At 42.5% G+C, this 21,927-nt stretch overlaps 1 protein-coding gene across 5 annotated transcripts in view; it reads right to left on the bottom strand.

Annotated features, from left to right (window-relative positions):
- DPY19L4 (dpy-19 like 4) overlaps positions 1-19,300 on the bottom strand; it is a 75,870-nt gene extending 56,570 nt beyond the window's left edge. For 2 of the 5 annotated variants that reach the window (XR_004435178.1, XM_033202353.1), the window contains exons 1-3: positions 18,967-19,300; positions 12,345-12,455; positions 991-1,115 (exon numbers count right to left, since the gene is read on the bottom strand). Coding sequence is in view for 3 of the 5 variants with exons in the window: in XM_033202353.1 (XP_033058244.1) it covers positions 991-1,115; positions 12,345-12,455; positions 18,967-18,982 (252 nt within the window). In the remaining 2 variants the exon portion in view is untranslated. The remainder of the gene's footprint in view (positions 1-990; positions 1,116-12,344; positions 12,456-18,966) is intronic. The other 3 variants (XM_033202351.1, XM_033202352.1, XM_033202354.1) reach the window with 2 other exon arrangements.
- Between the last annotated feature and the right edge of the window lie 2,627 nt (positions 19,301-21,927).

Genomic DNA, 21,927 nt, shown 5'->3' with positions numbered 1-21,927 from the left:
AGTCTATGATTCTGAAAAAGCTCCCAGATTCTGCCAATGCTCCTGACCCATACACAAAGCTTTGTAAAACAAAGTTCTTAATGAAGGCCTTCTAATTTTCAAAGCTTTGGTTATTCTCAGTTCTGCCTATACAACATAATCACCTAAAAATATTCATCGACATACTGATCACAGCATGTCCCACTGCCTCTACCTAAGAATCTGAGAGGGAGGTTATCTTTGAAAGCTCCCTAGATGATTCTGTCATACATCCACTGTTGAGAACTGCAGTTAATCTGCGTAACATTTCCAGGGAAATAATACATGCTACAGTAATAGCTAAATCAAGACAGACATAGTCATTAGTTAAATGTCTTGATGGTGTTAATTAAACCAATTGCTTTAAAATACTTGGTCAGCTTGACTAAAAAATAAGAACAAAAAACCCAGTTTGGGCTCAAAAATTTAAAAACTCTACAAAGCCAAGAGGACTCTGCAAACAAACTTATTCAAAAGTCAAACTATGAAATTATAAATACAACTATAGCAACTGAAGAATCTGTGGAAATATACATGATTGAAAACCAAACACTAAACACAGTAATGAGGCAAAATCTTAATACTATGTGATGCCTGTTAATCCCTTTCAACTCCCTCAAAAACATTCTAATCATGTGATCTAAAAATTAAAAGATTTTAATACTAAAACTTCCACAGATTGTTTCTGAAATGTGAACTACCTACCAAAACTATGAAAAGGCTGGCTAAACTCCCTAACATTTCACTGTCATCAAAAGTCCCTGATAAGTTAATTGCACCCTCATAGTTTTATTCTATAAAATACACTATTAAGTGTTTTAAGGTTGATACTATAACTATATTCTCAAAACAGCTTCTGGAGCACTTTGTTCCTAATAGCCATAAATAAGACAGCACTTGTCATACTTATCATACATATATTCTGGTTCCCTGGGAAAAAAGTTTCATGTGCTCAAAATTCTTTCTTCTTACCTGCCTGTTGGAAAACCAGAATTTCCGTTCATGGTATGCTGATAAGTAGAGAGCATACATCATACCACTAGTAACCGCTGCAAGACAGCCAATGAAAATCTTTGCAAAGCGTTGAAATAATACATCTGAAAAGCATATTAAAAGTAATCAAAAGGTAATATGTACCCTTGATATGATGTGATTAAAAATGGCATTCTATCTCTATGGTCTTTGTCCCCAAAACCCACAACTCGAGTCTAATTGTGAGAAAAGCATCAGATAAATTCCAATAGAGGGGCATCCTATAAATATATCTCTCAAACCGTCAAGGTCATCAAGAACAAGAGCTTGAGAAAGTATCAAAGCCAAGAGAAGCTTAACAGACATAAGTGTCACGTGGTATCACGGATGGGCTACTGGGACAGAAAAAAGACATTACGGGTCGGAAACTGTGGCACTTTGGGAGGCCAAGGCGGGCAGATCACTTGAGGTCAGGAGTTTGAGACCAGCCTGGCCAACATGGTGAAACTAAAACACAAAAATTAGCTGGGTGTGGTGGCGCACACTTGTAATCCCAGCTACACGGGAGGCTGAGGCACAAGAATCATTGAATCTAGGAGGTGGAGGTTGCAGCACGCCGAGATCACGCCACTGCACTCCGGCCTGAGTGACAGAGCGAGATTCCATCTCAAAAATAAGAAAAAAAAAAAAGGCTGGGCGCATTGGCTCACGACTGTAATCCCAGCACTTTGGGAGGCTGAGACGGGCAGATCACGAGATCAGGAGATCGAGACCATCCTGATTAACATGGCGAAACCCCGTCTCTACTAAAAATACAAAAAATTAGCCGGGTGTGGTGGCGGGCGCCTGTAGTCCCAGCTACTCGGGAGGCTGAGGCAGGAGAATGCTGTGAACCTGGGAGGCAGAGCTTGCAGTGGGCCGAGATCACGCCACTGCACTCCAGCCTGGGCAACAGAGCAAGACTCCGTCTCAAAAAATATATATATATACATAAGGTAAAAAATAAGGAAATCTGGCCGGGCGCGGTGGCTCAAGCCTGTAATCCCAGCACTTTGGGAGGCCGAGACGGGCGGATCACGAGGTCAGGAGATCGAGACCATCCTGGCTAATACGGTGAAACCCCGTCTCTACTAAAAATACAAAATACAAAAAAAAAAAAAAAAAATAAGGAAATCTGAATTCTGAATAACACATGATCCTAAATTAATAATAATGTATCAGTATTGCTTCATTAATTCTAACAAATGTACCATACCAACGTAAAATTTTAATAAGGAAACTCCATATGTGGGAGTGTAATATAGGAACTGTATCTGCTCAATTCTTCTGCAAATCTAAAATTGTTTTAAAAATTAAAGTATAGGCCGGGCGCCATGGCTCATGTCTGTAATCCCAACACTTTGGGAGGCCAAGGCAGGTGGATCACCTGAAGTCAGGAGTTCGAGACCAGCCTGGCCAACCTGGTGAAACCTTGTCTCTACTAAAAATACAAAAATTAGCTGGGTGTGGTGGCGGGTGCCTGTAATCTCAGCTACTCAGGAGGCTGAGGCAGGAGAATCACTTGAACCTGGGAGGCGGAGGTTGCAGTGAGCATAGATTGCGCCACTGTACTCCAGCCTGGGCGACAGAGCAAGACTCTGTCTCAAAAAAATAATAAAATAAAAAAATAAAATAAGATAAAATTTAAAATCTATGGGCCGGGCGCGGTGGCTCAAGCCTGTAATCCCAGCACTTTGGGAGGCCGAGACGGGCGGATCACGAGTCAGGAGATCGAGACCATCCTGGCTACACGGTGAAACCCCGTCTCTACTAAAAAAAATACAAAAAATTAGCGGGCGAGATGGCGGGCGCCTGTAGTCCCAGCTACTTGGGAGGCTGAGGCGAGAGAATGGCGTAAACCCGGGAGGCGGAGCTTGCAGTGAGCTGAGATCGGCCACCGCACTCCAGCCTGGGTGACAGAGCGAGACTCCGTCTCAAAAAAAAAAAAAAAAAAAAAAAAAAAAAAAAAAAAAAATTAAAATCTATGGGCCGGGCGCGGTGGCTCAGCCTGTAATCCCAGCACTTTGGGAGGCGAGACGGGCGGATCACGAGGTCAGGAGATCGAGACCATCCTGGCTACACGGTGAAACCCCGTCTCTACTAAAAAAATACAAAAAATTAGCCGGGCGAGATGGCGGGCGCCTGTAGTCCCAGCTACTTGGGAGGCTGAGGCGAGAGAATGGCGTAAACCCGGGAGGCGGAGCTTGCAGTGAGCTGAGATCGGCCACCGCACTCCAGCCTGGGTGACAGAGCGAGACTCCGTCTCAACAAAAAAAAAAAAAAAAAAAAAAAAAAAAAAAAAAAAATTTAAAATCTATATTCTGCAAGAGGAAAAAGTTCAAAGATCTGTGTCACAACATAAATATACTTCACACAATAGAACACTACACTTAAAAATGGTTAAGATGGGCCAGGCACAGTGGCTCATGCCTGTAATCCCAGCACTTTGGGAGGCCGAGGCGGGCAGATCACGAGGTCAGAAGATTGAGACCATCCTGGCTAACACGGTGAAACCCCATCTCTACTAAAAAATACAAAAAATTAGCCGGGCGTGGTGGCAAGCGCCTGTAGTCCCAGCTATTCGGGAGGCTGAGGTAGGAGAACACAGTGAACCTGGAGGCGGAGCTTGCAGTGAGCAGAGATCACGCCACTGCGCTCCAGCCTGGGTGACAGAGCGAGACTCTGTTAAAAAAAAAAAAAAAAGTGGTTAAGATGAAGCTAAATGTGGTGGCTTATGCCTGTAACCCCAACACTTCCAGAGGCAGGCAGATTGCTTGAGCTCATGAGTTCGAAACCAGACTGGGTAACATGGTGAAAGCATGTCTCTTCAAAAAATTAGCCTGTGTGGTGGCGAGTGCTTGTAATCCCAGCTACTTGGGAGGCTGAAGCAGGAAAATTGCTTTAGCCCAGGAGGCAGAGGTTGTAGTGAACCGAGATGGCACCACTGCATTCCAGCCTGGGCAACACAGCCAGATCTTGTCTCAAAAAAAAAGAAAAAAAAAGAAAGAAAGAAAGGGTAAGATGGTACAAAAATTAGTCTATGAATATCAAAAAGTAATCCAAAGGAATGTAAGACCCAATATCTAAAAAAAGTACAGGCTCATTCAGAAATTATTTTTTTTCCTTTCAGGATTTTTTTTTTCATTGAAGAATAACTCACTATAAACCTAAACCCATGTAAAATGTTCAACTCAGTAAGTTTTGATTATCATGGTTTAAAAGATCACATACAACTGTTATATATGGACACAAACTACTTCTTTTTTAAATTTTATTTTTGTAGAGACAGGATTCTTGCCATGTTGCCCAGGCTAGTCTCAAACCTTGGTCTCAAGAGATCCTTCCACTTTGGCCTCCTAAAGTGCTGAATTACGGGCATGAGCCACTGCATCCAGCCTGTAACTGCTTCTTAATGAAATAACGTAAGACACATTTGGATTTTGTATACAAAAGATGATTCAGTCCTGCTACAGCCATTGAGTATAATAAGCATAATAAATAAAATAAGGGACTAAAGGCCTAAAACCCAGTGTTCTGTTACCGAATGACTGACAGTAAAAATCAACTTGATTTTTTTTTAGCTAAACTAAAATTTTAGTTATTTTTATAACATTATTAAAACATAATAGTTTGCATAGCATGTTGCAATTGTGTTATGCAAACTAGTATAGAGTAATTAAATATCGATAAATTAATAATCATATTCTAAATGTTTGAAAAACACTCTGCAATAAATCCAATATTAGCATCAATGTGATACAAGTGTTTTAAAATTTGTTTCACCAGTGTGGTGGCTCACGCCTGTAATCCCAGCTCTTTGGGAGGCTGAGGTGGGCGGATCACCTGAGGTCAGGAGTTTGAGACCAACTACAGCCAACATAGTAAAATCCCATCTCTACTAAAAATACAAAACTAGCTGGGTGTGGTGGTGCATGCCTGTAATCCCAGCTACTGAGAGGCTGAGGCAGGAGAATTGTTTGAACCCAGGAGGTGGAGGTTGCAGTGAGCTATCACACCAGTGCACTCCAGCCTGGGCCACAAGAGCGAAACTCCATCTCAAAATAAAATAAAATTTCCAGTAGCATGTGTAAAGCATCTGGCATGGTTCCTGATATACAGTAAGAGCTCAGCAAATATTGGCTATCATTATTGTGCCACACAAGCATACCTGAAAAAATATATGAAATCATTAAAGCAATGTTGAGACAATATGAACGAACAATAAAAACTAGTAAGAAAAGTAATCTAGGGTGGCAGTTTGGCAAAAGCACTTAGAAATTTCTAAATGGATTTCCTGGGTTTTTTTTTTTCATTAAGGCTTAGACAATGGCAAATTAATCCTACTTATCAGGAACTATTATAAAAAGTATATTCAATCAATTTCTATATATAAATGCCTAACCTTAATACTACTTTTTTTTTTTTTTGAGACAGAGTTTCGCTGTTGTTGCCCAGGCTGGAGTGCAATGGCATGATCTCGACTCACTGCAACCTCCGCCTACTGGGTTCAAGCGATTCTCCTGCCTCAGCCTCCCGAGTAGCTGGGATTACAGGCATGAGCCAGCACACCTGGCTAATTTTGTATTCTGAGTAGAGACGGAGTTTCTCCATGTTGGTCAGGCTGGTCTTGAACTCCAGACTTCAGGTGATCCGCTCACCTCGGCTTCCCAAAGTGCTGGGATTACAGGCATGAGCCACCACGTCTGGCAATAATAAATATTTTACTTTTGTAAGGAGTCAAAGATGGAGTAGACATCAAGCTTTCAGTGTTTGGCATAAGTACATGTATTTTAGAGAAAATAAGGAGCTCTGGGTCCTAGAAATTGTCTTAAAATATAACCATTTTAGTTTGAAAATCTAAAAGGATCTGACTTTAAGCTGTTAGTCACAAACCAGACTAATCAGTTAACTTCTATGTGCATCAGTCCCTTCATTTGTAAAATGGTGATCAGGCACACAAAATTAAAAACAGTTATAAAATGTCACTATCAGTAATACAGAACACAGTTAAGTAATATTTAACGCACATAAAAAAGCCAATGATACGTTGAGAAAAAAATGCAGGGTTCAATTTCACAAAAAGTGGAAAAAAAACTATAAGTACATAGAAAAAAAGCCATACTTATGCCAAAATTTAAGAGTATTTATGGCCGGGCGCGGTGGCTCAAGCCTGTAATCCCAGCACTTTGGGAGGCCGAGACGGGCGGATCACGAGGTCAGGAGATCGAGACCATCCTGGCTAACACGGTGAAACCCCCTCTCTATTAAAAATACAAAAAACTAGCCGGGCGAGGTGGCAGGCGCCTGTAGTCCCAGCTACTCCGGAGGCTGAGGCAGGAGAATGGCGTAAAACCCGGGAGGCGGAGCTTGCAGTGAGCTGAGATCCGGCCACTGCACTCCAGCCCGGGCGAAAGAGCAAGACTCCGTCTCAAAAAAAAAAAAAAAAAAAGAGTATTTATATCTACTGAAATTATGGATGTAGTTTTTTTTTTTCCTCTACTTTCCACATTTTCTTTCTTTTTTTTTTTTTTTTTGAGACGGAGTCTCGCTCTGTTGCCCAGGCTGGAGTGCAGTGGCTGGATCTCGGCTCACTGCAAGCTCCGCCTCCTGGGTTCACGCCATTCTCCTGTCTCAGCCTCCCGAGTAGCTGGGACTACAGGCGCCCGCCACCTCGCCCGGCTAGTTTTTTCATATTTTTTAGTAGAGACGGGGTTTCACCGTGTTAGCCAGGATGGTCTCGATCTCCTGACCTCGTGATCCACCCGTCTCGGCCTCCCAAAGTGCTGGGATTACAGGCTTGAGCCACCGCGCCCGGCCTTACTTTCCACATTTTCTACCCTGAAAATATATTTTTGTAGTTGGGGAGGAAATACTATTTTGTAGTCGATATTTCTAGACTTATTTAATTTTCTTTCTTACATTGTATTTTTCAAATTTAAAAAATTTTTTTTTTTTTTGAGACAGAGTCTTGCTGCATTGCCCAGGCTGGAGTGCAGTGGCGCAATCTCAGTTCACTGCAAACACCACTTCTCAGGCTTAAGCAATCCTCCTACCTCAGCCTCCCAAGTAGCTGGGATTATAGGCATGCACCACCACATTCTCAGCTAATTTTTTTTTTAAATTTTTTTGTGGAAATGAGGTCTCACTATATTGCCTAGGCTTTAATTTTTTTTTTTTTTTGGAGTCTCATCTGTTGCCCAGGCTGGCGTGCAGTGGCACATTCTCGGTTCACTGCAATCTCCACCTCCTGGATTTAAGCAATTCTTGTGTCTCAGCCTCCCAAGAAGCTGGGACCACAGGTGTGCACCACCATGATTGGCTAATTTTTTTATTTTTTTATTTTTTGTAGAGATGAAGTCTCACTATATTGCCTAAGCTTACATTTTTTGTTTGTTTTTTTGTGATGGAGTCTCCTCTGTCACCCAGGCTGGAGTGCAGTGGCACAATCTTGGCTCACTGCAACCTCCACCTCCCAGGTTCAAGTGATTCTCATGCCTCAGCCTCCCAAGTAGCTAGAACTACAGGCATGCACTGCCACATGTGGCATTTTTTTTTTTTTTAGTAGAGACAGGGTTTCGCCATGTTGGCCAGGCTGGTCTCAAACTCCTGACCTCAAGTGATACGCCTGTCTCGGCCTCCCAAAGTGCTGGGATTACTGGTGTGAGCCACCGGTCCTAGCCAAAATATTTTTAATACACGATAGTCATTTCTCTCCTAAGCAAAACATACTCACTCCTTCTCAGGAGAGAACCTGAGAGCAGTTTACTCAATCTGTAGTTAGGGGCTCAAATGTCATTTATTTCAAGACCTGAAGAGTTAAGAGTTATTTTGAATCTAGGCTGGCAGTTCAACAGTACGCTCTCTCAAAAGCTTAACTAGCAATTCTTCTATGTATTTACCTAACAGAAATGAAAACATATGTTCAAGGAAACCAGTATAGGAATGTTCATAGCATTCTTATTCATAACAACTAAATACTAGAAACAACCTAAATGTCCAACAAGAGGAACAAGGATAAACAATTATGGTACAGTCATGCCCTGCACAATGACATTTCAATCAACAATGGACTGCATATATGATGGTGGCCCTATAAGATTGTAATACCATATTTTTACTGTACCTTTTGAGTTTAGATATATTTAGATACACAAATGCTTACCATTGTGTTACAACTGCCTACAGTATTCAGTACAGTAACATACTGTACAGGTTTGTAGCCTGGGAGGAATAGGCTATACTACATAGCCTAGGTGTGTAATAAGCTGTACCATCTAGTTTGTGTGAATATGACAAAATCACCTAATGGTGCATTTCTCAGAACATATCCCTGTCATTAAGCAACACATGACTATATATTCAAACACTGGAATATACTTAACAATAAAGGGGAATGAACTATTGAGATACACAACATGGATGAATTTCAAAATGATTATATTTTTATTTTTTATTTTTATGAAATAGGGTGTCATTCAGTCACCCAGACTAGAGTGCAGTGGCATCATCATGGCTCACCAGAGCCTCAATCTCATGGGCTTAAGTGATCCTCCCGCCTCAGCCTCCCAAGTAGCTGAAACTACAAGCACGTGCCACCATGCCTGGCAAATTTTTATATTTTTTGTAGAGATGGGGTTTCGCCTTGTTGCTCAGGCTGGTCTCAAACTCCTGCACTCAAGCAAACCTCCTGCCTCGGCCTCCCAACATGCTAGGATTACACACATGGCTAACAAGCGTGAGCCAACGCACCCAGCCACAAAATATTACATTTTTCAAAGATAACATACTGAGCTGAATCAAAGAATTTGGACACTGAAGCATGTATGATTCCATTTATAATGAAGTTCTAGAACATATGAAATTATTCAGTAGTGATAACTATCAAAACAATAGGAATGAGGTACAAGGAAACTTTCAGAGATAATGGTAATGTTCTATAGTGTGTTTTGCCTGCATTCACATGTCAAAATGCATTTAATTAAACAACTAAGAATCTGTGCATTTAATTGCATGTTAATTATACTTCACTTTTAAACAATTAAATCACTCATTTTGCAAAGAAAAGTTTTATTGATTTACCTACTTGATTTCAGTCAGCTCCATGTTCCAGTAACTATAGGTACAAATTATTCTAGATATGCCACGCTCAAAGGCTAAATTACACATCTTTTCTAGATATGCCTTCTCAAAGGCTTCATTATACATAGTTTGAGTTTATTAAACTTTTGTGGGCCAACAGCTTTAGTTCTTTTTGTCTAAGTCCTGTGTCCAACAAGATTTAGTAGGAACTACCTTAATTTATTCACACATTTTAACAAATTATACAATAGCTATGCCCTTGATTTGACCTTTGCATTAAGGACTCATCTTAATCAGCCTTTGTTACTCAAAGCATTTCTCTCTCTCTCTTTTTTTTTTTTTTTTTTTGTGATGGAGTCTCGCTCTGTCACTCAGGCTGGAGTGCAGTGGCACAATCTCGGCTCGTTGCAACCTCCACCTCCCAGGTTCAAGCGATTCTCCTGTCTCAGCCTCCCAAGAAGCTGGGACTACAGGCGCCCGCCACCATGCCCGGCTAATTTTTTTATTTATTTAGTAGAGACGGGGTTTCACCATGTTAGCCGGATGGTCTCAATCTCCTGACCTCGTGATTCGCCCGCCTCAGCCTCCCAAAGTGCTGTTATTACAGGCTTGACCCACCGTGCCCGGCCTCCCATTTCGTGATTTTAACTTTTATTGGTTGAAAAAGACAAATGGTTTTTTCTTTTCTTTTCTTTTCTTTTTTAATAAAGACAGGGTCTCACTATGTTGTCCAGGATGGTCCTGAACTTCTAATCTCAAGCAATCCTCTGCCTCAGCTTCCCAAAGTGCTGGGATTACTGGCTTGAGCCACCTTGCCTGGTTTATAAACTGTTCTCACTTCAACATTACAAGTCCCAGAATTTTGGAATTCTCTATTTTCTTCTTCATTCCCACTTACAAATAGACCAATTCCATTCTAAACTCAGATCTCTTTCCTGTAGTCAAATGCAGCTGTTAATACCAAAGGCACTCTAGTAACATTCTGTTTTGCAATCTCATTACCTAAAATGATAGAAAAAAATAGTATTGTCAACTATTCACAGGAAACAGTATTATCAAATGTTTTGTCATGATGTAATATAGATCTTCATTTTTCCAGCTCCCAAATATAGTTTTCTTGTAGCCAGCCCCTCAACTATTACCCACAGCCTTTATCTTGAGCAAATTTATATACAGGCCTCAACTTTCAGTGCAGAGGAAGCAGTATGAGAAAGCTGTTTAGCCCTTAAGGATGATACATTCTCCAAACCCATCTTTAGATATGGTTATAGAAGAAAATGGAAGAGAAAAGATCTCCAGAGTGTAAAATCAAGGACCATGGAGAACAATGAATTGGGAAACAATTCCCCAGGAACACAACTGGGGCATAAACACAACAGATTCCTTCTCCCAGAGTAAGGGGATATCCTGTCCCTGTCCAACAATGTATACTGAGCGGGGGGATGTGCAGAAAAGAGTTAACACAGCAGGTCTGAGAACACTTTCCTGAGAAAGGCCTGCTTGCAGGCGGATCACCTGAGGTCAGGAGGTGACCAGCCTGGCCAACATGGTGAAACCATGTTTCTACTAAAAACACAAAAATTAACCAAGTGTGGTGGCACATGCCTATAATTCCAGCTACTTGGGAGGCTGAGGCACAAGAATTGCTTGAACCCAGAAGGTGGAGGTTGCAGTAAGCAGAGACTGCACCATGGCACTCCTGCCTGGGTGGCAGGATGAGACTCTGTCTCAAGAAAGAAAAAAAAAAAAGAAAAAAGAAAAAAAGAAAGCCCTGCTTGCAAGGTAGGCTCTCTTGGCTGGCATCTAGGAACTTCAATTTCAGGAGAGTTCCCACCATTCTCTAACTGATAACAGTGCCTATCCTCTTTGTACAAATAATGTAGTTTATGATTTCTTTCTGGGAGTCAAGAATTTTGGTACATGGTAGGCAGAGGATACCTACATGACTAGCCCCTAATAAAAACCCTGAGCACTGAATCACTAATGAGCTTCCCTGGTAGATAAAACTTTACAAATGTCACAATTTGATGCTGAAAGAATCAGGCCCATCCTGTGTGACTCTACTGCAGTGGAAATTTGGAAGCCTATGCCTGGTTTCTTGCAGATTTCACCACAATAGGTCTTTTCACTTTGCTGATTTTGTTTTATATTATTTGCTATAATAAATCATAGCCGTAGGCTGGGCACAGTGGCTCATGCCTATAATCTCAGCACTTTGAGAGGCTGAGGTAGGTGGATCACTTGAGGTCAGGAGTTCGAGACCAGACTGGCCAACATGGGGAAACCCTGTCTCTACCAAAAAAACAAAAATTAGCCAGGCATGGTGGTGTGAGCTACTCAGGAGGCCGAGGCAGGAGAATTGCTTGAACCCAGAAGGCGGAGGTTGCAGTGAGCTGAGATCATGCCACTGAACTCCAGCCTGAGTGACAGAGCGAGACTCTGTCTCAAAAATCAATCAATCAATCAATCAATCATAGCTGTAAATACAACTTCATTCTGAAACTTGTGAGTCCTTCCAGCTAATAACCAAACATGGGGGTGGTCTTGGGAGCCCCTGACACAAAACAGATAACCTGTCTGTTTAGTTCATAGATCTCTGGATTAGAACGAGTCATAGCTGGCCCTGATGTGGATAAGCCCAGTATGAAGGCTGTGACTAGATAAGGCAGAGTCTTAGGGTGTGGGAAAAAGTAAGTGTATTTTGTCTGAGGGAGGGAAATAAATCACAAGGACAGGATGTGGTAAACTATATTATCATTCACAACTATTTTCTCCTTCCCAGTAAAAAGATTATATATCCCTTCCCACTACCATGTGGACCTGGAACACTTCCCTGTAATGAAAATATACTTCACATCTCATCGTCTAAACTGATTATATGACTTGCTTGGGTCAATAAAAGGTGCGTACAAGTGATAGTGTGCTAGGTCAGCAGAAACTTTAAGAGGCATTGCATGATTCTGCCTCCTCTTTTCCTATGTCACAAGAAAAATCTTTTCCAAATAGGGACTATTCCCCTTCACAACACATAAAATTATGACAGCCAAACTACAGCCACAACATGTAATATTAATTAGAAATAAATGTTTGTCATAAGCCAGTGAGATTTGGGGGTTGTTCAAAACCTAGTGAAAGCTGAGCATATACTTAATCTCAAAATATGTATATTTAAAATATTAATATACTCTCTAACGTAAACTATTTTTGTAGTAGCACAAATTCCAAGACTAACTTACGTTTTGGAACTCTTTCAGGAGCTGGAATGTCACTGATTTTCTCTTCTTTGGCAGATTCCTTATTTTCTGAAGACTTTGGCTTTTTTCTTTGGCGCAGCTCTACAGGTGGTCCTTAAAATATTTAAGACATTATTGCAATGTGTGTATAAAATTATTTTGATCTGTATCCTGAGCCAATTAACCTTTATTATTCTAAAGCAAAAGTACCATTAAAACCTATTAGCATCAAAGATAACCTTTTCATAATTATTTTGGCACCCCTGCAAAATTTTCTTTTGTCCAAAAAAAAGACAATTTTAAATTCCACTCCCCAATTTGTGTTTTGACAATCCTAGTAGTAAACCAATGCGCTCTTCTCCCGATGATGCAATTTTCAAAACATCCCAAAATAAGTAAGCTCTTTTCCAAATTAGAGTCAAGGTGTTATTCAGCTCATAATTCTAGTTACCTTAAAGTATCAAATGCATAACTCATGGTTTAAGTGTTTTGTAAAAATCAAAACATAACACATTATCATAAACTACACTTCTTTGTTTAAATAACCCTGAAAGCTCTGCAGAATTTCAGTGCTGTATTATCATTAGCATTGTACAATCTTTTAGATTTAGGGATTAGAAAATAGGCTGAACCTACAAAGATACTTATATATGAGAAGGTCTCAAAATAATTTCCCAGGATTAGACTAGCTTCCTCTTCTAGCTCCAGTTTTAGAAAATGTGATGCAGAAGTTACCTCCAAACTAGTAAACTAAACTCCAAGTTAAACAGGAATGTACTATGTACAATTTATACTTTTCCTCCCTAGAATTAATCATCTTGTGGGATAGATTACGATACTATAAGTACAGAGTGTTCCTGCCAAGTTATAAAGTGGTACAATAATTTATCTTTCTCATGGAAGTGGAAGACAGTTTTTTCCTTTCTCTTAGTAATAACTTCAGGCTATGAAATGTGAAAATAAACATAGAAGTCAAAGAAGGAGAAATGAATCAGTTGCTGCTGATCAGATGTATGTTCTTAGCTTTACTGTGGAAAATGAATAAAATAAACATATTTTAAAATAGCTTCATAGCAAACTTACATGCTCACTAAAATATCTTTAAACACTGGCATAGTGAGAAAAAAAGCTGTACATTTAATGGATTCATACTGATGAATCTAATGTTTACTCATTTCTATACTACCATTTATTCTGTAGTCACGTTAAGTAGTGAAATCAATGAAAATATTTTAAAATGACATTATTAGGCCGGACATGGTGGCTCACGCCTGTAATCCCAACACTTTGGGAGGCCAAGGTGGGTGGATCACCTGAGGTCAGGAGTTCAAGACCAGCCTAGTCAACATGGTGAAACCCCGTCTCTACTAAAAATACAAAAATTAGCCGGGCGTGGTGGTGCGCTCCTGTAATCCCAGCTACTCAGGAGGCTGAGGCAGGAGAATCACTTGAACCCAGTAGGTGGAGTTGCAGTGACCCGAGATCGCGCCACTGCACTCTAGCCTGGGTGACAGAGGGAGACTCCGTCTCAAAAACAAAATGAAAGAAAACAAAACAACAAAAAATGGCATTATTAGAAAAATGTAACCCAGACTTTGAGTATTTATACATATAAATCTAGGTCAATTAGTAAATATCACTATATTTCTTCCTCATTATGCCTCTTTAATATTCCCCTGCTCTAGGTTAAAGTAAAAGTTAGAAGCAGTCATCAAGAACGAATATTTATGCAAAATCAAATAAAGTCTTCAAAAGCAAATTATTGTTTTTAATTTTATTTTAAAAGAATACACGGCCGGGCGCGGTGGCTCAAGCCTGTAATCCCAGCACTTTGGGAGGCCGAGACGGGCGGATCACGAGGTCAGGAGATCGAGACCATCCTGGCTAACACGGTGAAACCCCGTCTCTACTAAAAATACAAAAAACTAGCCGGGCGATGTGGCGGGCGCCTGTAGTCCCAGCTACTCAGGAGGCTGAGGCAGGAGAATGGCGTAAAACCCGGGAGGTGGAGCTTGCAGTGAGCTGAGATCCGGCCACTGCACTCCAGCCCGGGCGAAAGAGCAAGACTCCGTCTCAAAAAAATAAAAAATAAAAAAATAAAAAAATAAAAGAATACAAGGGGAAAATATAACCACAAGAACCTTCCTTTGTAGGTACACCTGCATGATTAATCACATAACAGCACTGGACTTTATTTTTTATTTTTTTTTTTTTGTTGAGACGGAGTCTCGCTCTGTCGCCCAGGCTGGAGTGCAGTGGCCGGATCTCAGCTCACTGCAAGCTCCGCCTCCCGGGTTTACGCCATTCTCTCGCCTCAGCCTCCCGAGTAGCTGGGACTACAGGCGCCCGCCATCTCGCCCGGCTAATTTTTTGTATTTTTTTTTTTTTAGTAGAGACGGGGTTTCACCGTGTTAGCCAGGATGGTCTCGATCTCCTGACCTCGTGATCCGCCCGTCTCGGCCTCCCAAAGTGCTGGGATTACAGGCTTGAGCCACCGCGCCCGGCCTGCACTGGACTTTAAAACATTTAATTGGATAATTTCAGAAATCAAATTAACAAATCTATTGAGATAGTCAACAGATATATTATAAGTGACCAATGGGCTAGGTAAGTGGGTCTTTTCCATTAGAGTCTAAAAATACACACTTAGTGATAAATTGGGAGGGGAATAGTCACATAAAACGTGTTCTTACAAAAAACTATCATTTTCCTTTTTAAAAATGTTCTGTATCAAATAAATCGCTTTACAGGACTTTAATTAAACATGTTCTCTTTGTGCCCATAAATGAATTTTGTTTATAAAAGTAGAACTCACACAAAAATTTTGCATAGATTTTCAAGTAATTTCTGAAGTATACAACTCTCAACAGTCACCTCTCAAGAATTTATATTAGCAATGATCAAGGACCATACAAATACGTAATCTATAAAAGATCTATAATATTATATTTTCCTGATTCTAAGATGCCATATAGGCCGGGCGCGGTGGCTCAAGCCTGTAATCCCAGCACTTTGGGAGGCCGAGACGGGCGGATCACAAGGTCAGGAGATCAAGACCACCCTGGCTAATATGGTGAAACCCCGTCTCTACTAAAGAATACAAAAAACTAGCCGGGCGACGAGGCGGGCGCCTGTAGTCCCAGCTACTTGGGAGGCGGAAGCAGGAGAATGGCGTGAACCTGGGAGGTGGAGCTTGCAGTGAGCTGAGATCCGGCCACCGCACTCCAGCCTGGGCGACAGAGCCAGACTCCATCTCAAAAAAAAAAAAAGATGCCATATATTTGAAGATACCACTCAATAGGTTTTCAAGGGGGGAAAAAAAAACACACTGTCATACTGAATGCATATACTGATTTTAAGACATACCAATTTTAGTGGCATTAAACTGTAAGAGCGAAAATTATGACTTGATAAATACAGTATTCATTTTAGCTCATCTCTTCAACCTTATCCCTAAAGCTAACTTTCCATATAATTTCATAATGGAAAAACAAAGCCATACATCTTTAGGTGGAAAAAAGCAAAGGCCAAAGCAATGGACAAATGAGATTATCAGTTCTGACAGGAAAGCTCTACGATGTAATTCAAGCTTCCTTTTTACTATCTTTTTTTTTTTTTTTTTTGAGACAGAGTTTCACTCTTTTTGCCCAGGCTGCAGTGCAGTGGCGCCATGCCGGCTCACTGCAACCTCCGCCTCCCGGGTTCAGGCAATTCTCCTGCCTCAGCCTCCCAAGTAGCTGGGATTACAGGCGTCTGCCACTACGCCCAGCTAATTTTTTGTATTTTGAGTAGAGACGGTGGTTTCACCATGTTGGCCAGGCTGGCCTCGAACTCCTGACCTCGTGATTCGCCTGCCTCAGCCTCCCAAAGTGCTGGGATTACAGGCGTGAGCCACGACATCCAGCCACTCCTTTTCACTATCTTATATTTTTAGCATTGTAAAGAAAAAGTCAAACTAAATGAAGATGATTACACATCCACAAAAGTAACCTGCTATTTCAGACTTCAGTCCAGTCATCTTTATATGAAATAGTAGGGCTACAAACAGGCTTTCAAATGTCCACACAGGCTAGACACAGCAGTTTCCAAATGAAATGTTAATACTGCTCTACTCAAGGTTGTCACTTCTTTCTTTGCTCTAACACTGCTTTCAGAAAGCATAAATATAAACACCCTGGCCCTCTACTGCATCAAGGAAGACATTTTTTTAAAAATCAGATTCCCAGAGTATTTACTTGGACAATGAAGAGGATCCAAGCGAATGTGAATTGTCAGTAAGATGGGACATGGAGAACACCTGGATACAAGTAAAATATACAGACTATTTAGTCTAATTTAACACAGCAAATAAAAGATAATATGAATTTTTGGGGAAAAAACTATAGAGTGACAAATAAACACAAAACACTCAGAATGCCTGGCACATAGACAGGCGTGCTATATATATTATTATTACTAGCATTATAATACATGAAAGTTTAATTACTCATTCATTGCTATTATATCCTTGCATCTAATAGAGTATGAACACAAATATTTATGGAATTAAAAATGTGTTGAATAAAGCAATATTTTAATAAACTGCAACCCATTAATTGTCCCATATAAGATGTATTTAACTGTTTTTGAATTATATGTAATTCTACAACCAAAAATCATTCTTTATTTTATTTATTTTATTTTTGAGAGGGAGTCTCACTCTGTCACCCAGGCTGGAGTGCAGAGGGGCGATCTCGGCTCAATGCAACCTCAGCCTCCTGGGTTCCAGCAATTCTCTTGTCTCAGCCTCCCAGGTAGCTGGGACTATGGGCGTGCGCCACCACGCCGGGCTAATTTTTGTATTTTTTAGTAGAGACAGGGTTTCACCATATTGGCCAGACTGGTCTCGAACTCCTGACCTCGTGATCCACCCGCCTTGGCCTCCCAAAGTGTTAGGATTACAGGTGTAAGCCACCGTGCCCAGTCTTAATTTTGTTTTTTTTTGAGATGGAGTCTCGCTCTGTCACCCAGGCTGGAGTGCAATGGTGCAATCTCGGTTCACTGCAACCTCAGCCTCCTGGGTTCAAATGATTCTCCTGCCTCAGCCTCCCGAGTAGCTGGAACTACAGACGTTCGCCACTCCACTCGGCTAATTTTTGTATTTTTAGTAGAGATGGGGTTTCACTGTGTTAGCCAGGTTGGTCTTGAACTCCTGACTTCAAGTGATCCACTCACCCTGGCCTCCCAAAGTGCTGGGACTACAGGCATGAGCCACCATGCCCAGCCCATTTATCATTTTGTATCACGTAAGTAAAATTTACAAAATGGTACAATCTTTTAATATTGGCTCCACAGATCTATTTAAGTACAACCATAGTCTAAAATAATTTTTCATTTTGCATGATGTATTAAAGACTTTCAGTATTGTAGTATTGATTTTTTTATGCAGTGTTAACTTTTTGAATGCTTTAAGTTAAGCATGAATGTACTCATAGGAATATGCAAGCTAGTGTATCAACCTATCCCCATAAATTTGCAATTAGAAAAGAAAAATACATCAAGAAATATTTCAAATGATAATATACTGTAACCACAGACAGAACCAAGGAACAAGTGGAATTACATTCTTTCTCACCAACGACAAATAGCTTTGGTTTTGAAGCTGTTTTTAGTTAGAATGTCTTAAATTCAGACCAGCTTTAACACTCTGAAAACTCAAGAGGAAGCAAATATGAACCAAGCCTGCATAGGGACAGGTCAGCAAGTCACAGATCAGTAAACACTTCTTGTGCTTAATTTTTAAAAACTGCTTTCCGCTAAATTCTTTAAACTCCTTCCCTGTACTCTTGGTTCAAAAAGGCTTGAGTCGACCGAGCGCAGTGGCTCACGCCTGTAATCCCAGCACTCTGGGAGGCCGAGGTGGGCGGATCACCTAAGGTCCGGAGTTCGAGACCGGCCTGACCAACATGGAGAAACCCCGTCTCTACTCACCCACTTTGACTTTCAAAGGTCTCCTGGCCTAATCATCTCCCAAAACTATAGTACTTAGATGGCTCTGCCCTTTACCATTTTCCTCTAAACCTAAGTGAACTTGGCTTTCTTCAGTTTCTGCGTGTTCACTCATTCCCCATTCATCATGCCATGTTTATCCCAAACCCCTGCCTCTTTATTCCCGTAGTGAATGTCCCCTCACCCCCTGTGCCTCTGGATTTGTCAATACCCACAACCCTTTAAAAATCGCCCTCCGAATGAGGGGCCTTGAGTGAAACAACGACCACATTCAAATATGCACTCAGTACCTAAACCTGCATCTTCGAAACCAAACTGCGCCCCCGACTTCACCAAGAATCTGCTCAGGATCCTCCCTCCCTCCCAACCACTCCTAGCACAGCTTTCTCTTCTGCTACGGATTCCCAACTTTCAACTCCGCCTTTGCTTCCCAATTCGGCCGACAAAACTTCGAGCCATTCGCTCCGCTCTCCTGAATTTCTCCGCAGCCCTCTCCTGGGCGCCGAGCTCCTTCCCGCCCTCCCAGTGCAGCCGCCACGGCGGCCACCGGCAGCTCCAGCCCACACCTCCAGCGCCCCCGCCCCTCCTTCCCGAGACCACAGGCAGCCGTTGGCGCGCTGGACCCCGCGGCAGTCACCTTCTTCCTCCGCCATCGTCTCTGCGGAGGCCGGGGCGCCCTCCGACTCCAGCGCGGCCCGGAGTGTCCCTCTCCTCCGCGTCGCCGAACCCCTCGGCCACCCGGGGCCCGCTCCTGGCCGCCGCGCCCCCACTTCCTGACCCACCCCCCTCCGGTGTCGCCGCCAACCGCGTCCCCGCAGGCGGCCAGGGAACCACAGTGTTGGGAGAGGGGAGCGGTCGGAGCGTTTCGCTGCGGCGCCGGAGCCTGAGAGGGCAGGAAGGAGACTCCACGCCGGGGGCGCCGCCCACAGCAGCAGCTACCGGCCGCTGCCTCCCCTGGAAAGCGAAACTAGTGGGTCTCGCTGCAGCCCCGCCCCTCGTCCTACTCCTCCCAAAAAGTGGGGACATGCTTTCCGCCACGTTTGTGACTCCGCGACTTAGCGAGTCGGAGACGATCATCAGCGACACCTCCCAGGTCCAGCCTCTATTCCCGCCCCATTTTACACGGAGGAAACAGATCTAATGTGGTGGAAGTCACAAAGCCAGACAGAGGCAGAACTGCGTGTAATTCCAGCTACTCCGTTGGCGCTTTGGTTTAGTAGACCACTTGACCGTTACAAGAAAGAAACTTGTGCTTTTATAGTAAACTGAGTAAGAAAATAAAGGCCTGGTATGAGGCAATGAAAATAAAAATGTTCAAAGAGAATGAATTCAAAAAGATGTTGGAAGGCCGGGCGCGGTGGCTCAAGCCTGTAATCCCAGCGCTTTGGGAGGCCGAGACGGGCGGATCACGAGGTCAGGAGATCGAAACCATCCTGGCTAACCCGGTGAAACCCCGTCTCTACTAAAAAATACAAAAAACTAGCCGGGCGAGGTGGCAGGCGCCTGTAGTCCCAGCTACTCGGGAGGCTGAGGCAGGAGAATGGTGTAAACCCGGGAGGCGGAGCTTGCAGTGAGCTGAGATCCGGCCACTGCACTCCAGCCTGGGCGACAGAGCCAGACTCCGTCTCAAAAAAAAAAAAAAGATGTTGGAAATGAAATCTACAGGGTGTGATGACAAATTGGATGTGATAAATGATGAGTCGAACATGATTTCTGATGTTTCCATCTTGAAATTAATCATGTGCTTTCTGTGTGCCCAGGAAAAAGTGCTGCCAATAAGAATATAAAACAAAAGGCCTTAAAACTTCTCTACTTGAAACCAAAAAAATACAGGCAGTCTATTTTTAAAACATTCTTCTGAGGCTGGTCTAGGTAGCTCATGCCTGTAATTCCAGCTTTTTGGGGGGAGGCCAAGGCCGGCAGACTGCTTGCTCCCAGGAGTTCAAGACCAGCCAGGGCAACATGGCGAAACTCCACCTCTACTAAAAAACACGAAAAATATCTGGGCGTGGTGGCGTGCACTTGTAGTCCCAGCTACTTGGGAGGCTGAGGTGGGAGGATCACCTGAGCCCAAGAGGTTGAGGTTGCAGTGAGCTGTGATCAAGCCACTGCACTCAAGCCTGGCTGAGAATGAGACCTTGTCAGAAAAACAACAGCAGCAAAAAAACAAAAAACAAGAAACATTATTCTGGCACATGCTTCACCTCATTAGTAGTAAAAGAACATAATTAGTTAGAAATCCTTCTGTCGGTACAGCTTTTCTTCTATAAAAGATATGGAATTGTGTTTCATCTTTATTCTGTAGTAAAATATTAATTATCCATTCATTAATTTTTTTTTTTTTTTTTTTTGAGACAGAGTCTGGCTCTGTCACCTAGGCTGGAGCACAATGGTTCGATCTCGGCTCACTGCAACCTCCGCCTCCTGGGTTCAAGCAGTTCTCCTGTCTCAGCCTCCTGAGTAGCTGGGACTACAGGCGCCTGCCACCACGCCCAGCTAAGTTTTTTTCTATTTTTAGTAGAGATAGGGTTCACCATGTTGGCCAGGCTTGTCTGGAACTCCTGACCTCAGGTGATTCGCCCGCCTTGGCCTCCCAAGTGGCTCATGCCTGTAATACCAGTGGCTCATGCCTGTAATTCCAGCATTTTGGGAGGCCGAGGCGGGTGGATCACCTGAGGTCAGGAGTTCAAGACCAGCCGAACCAACATGGTGAAACCCCGTCCCTACTAAAAATAAAAAAATTAGCTGGGCGTGGTGGCAGGTGCCTGTAGTCCCAGCTACTCAGGAGGCTGAGGCAGGAGAATCGCTTGAACCCAGGAGGCGGAGGCTTCAGTGAGCCAAACTCGCACCACTGCACTCCAGCCTGGCTGATAGAGTGAGACTCCATCTCAAAAAAAAAAAAAAAAAAAAGAGCCAAGAGTGGTGGCTCACACCTGTAATCCCAGAACTATGGGAGGCTGAGGTGGGTGGATCACCTGAGGTCAGGAGTTCAAGACCAGCCTGGCCAACATGGTGAAACCCCGTCTCTATAAAAAAACACAAGAATTACCTGGGCATGATGCAAGTGCCTGTAGTCCCTGCTGCTCAGGAGACTGAGGCAGGAGAATCAGTTGAACCTGGGAGACAGAGGTTGCAGTGAGCCAAAATATACCACTGCACTCTATCCTGGGTGACAGAGCAAGAATCCATCTCAAAAAAAAAAAAAAAGCATTCTATTTAAATATTCTTGAATTGGATATATTAGATGTCTTAGGACATTTTCTTTCTTTCTTTCTTTTTTTTTTGAAATAAGGTCTCACTTTGTTGACAGCTGGAGTGCACAGGCGCAATCATGGCTCACTGTAGCCTCGACCTCCCAGGCTCAGGTGTTCCTCCCACCTCAGCCTCCCAAGTAGCTGTGACTACAGACACACGCCACCAGGCCCGGCTAATTTTTCTGTATGTGTGTGTGTGTATATATATATATATTTTCTGAATATGGGTATATTCTGTGTGTATATATAAAATATACATATGTAAATACATATATACATATATATATATATATTTTTTTGTAGAAACATGGTTTCACTATGTTGCCCAGGCTGGTCTTGAACTC

The sequence above is a fragment of the Trachypithecus francoisi genome, unplaced genomic scaffold (genome assembly GCF_009764315.1).
Source record: "Trachypithecus francoisi isolate TF-2019V2 unplaced genomic scaffold, Tfra_2.0 Lachesis_group7, whole genome shotgun sequence".
NCBI lineage: Eukaryota > Metazoa > Chordata > Mammalia > Primates > Cercopithecidae > Trachypithecus > Trachypithecus francoisi.
Note: the sequence above shows the minus strand (reverse complement) of the source record. Positions and strands in the feature narration are given on the sequence as shown.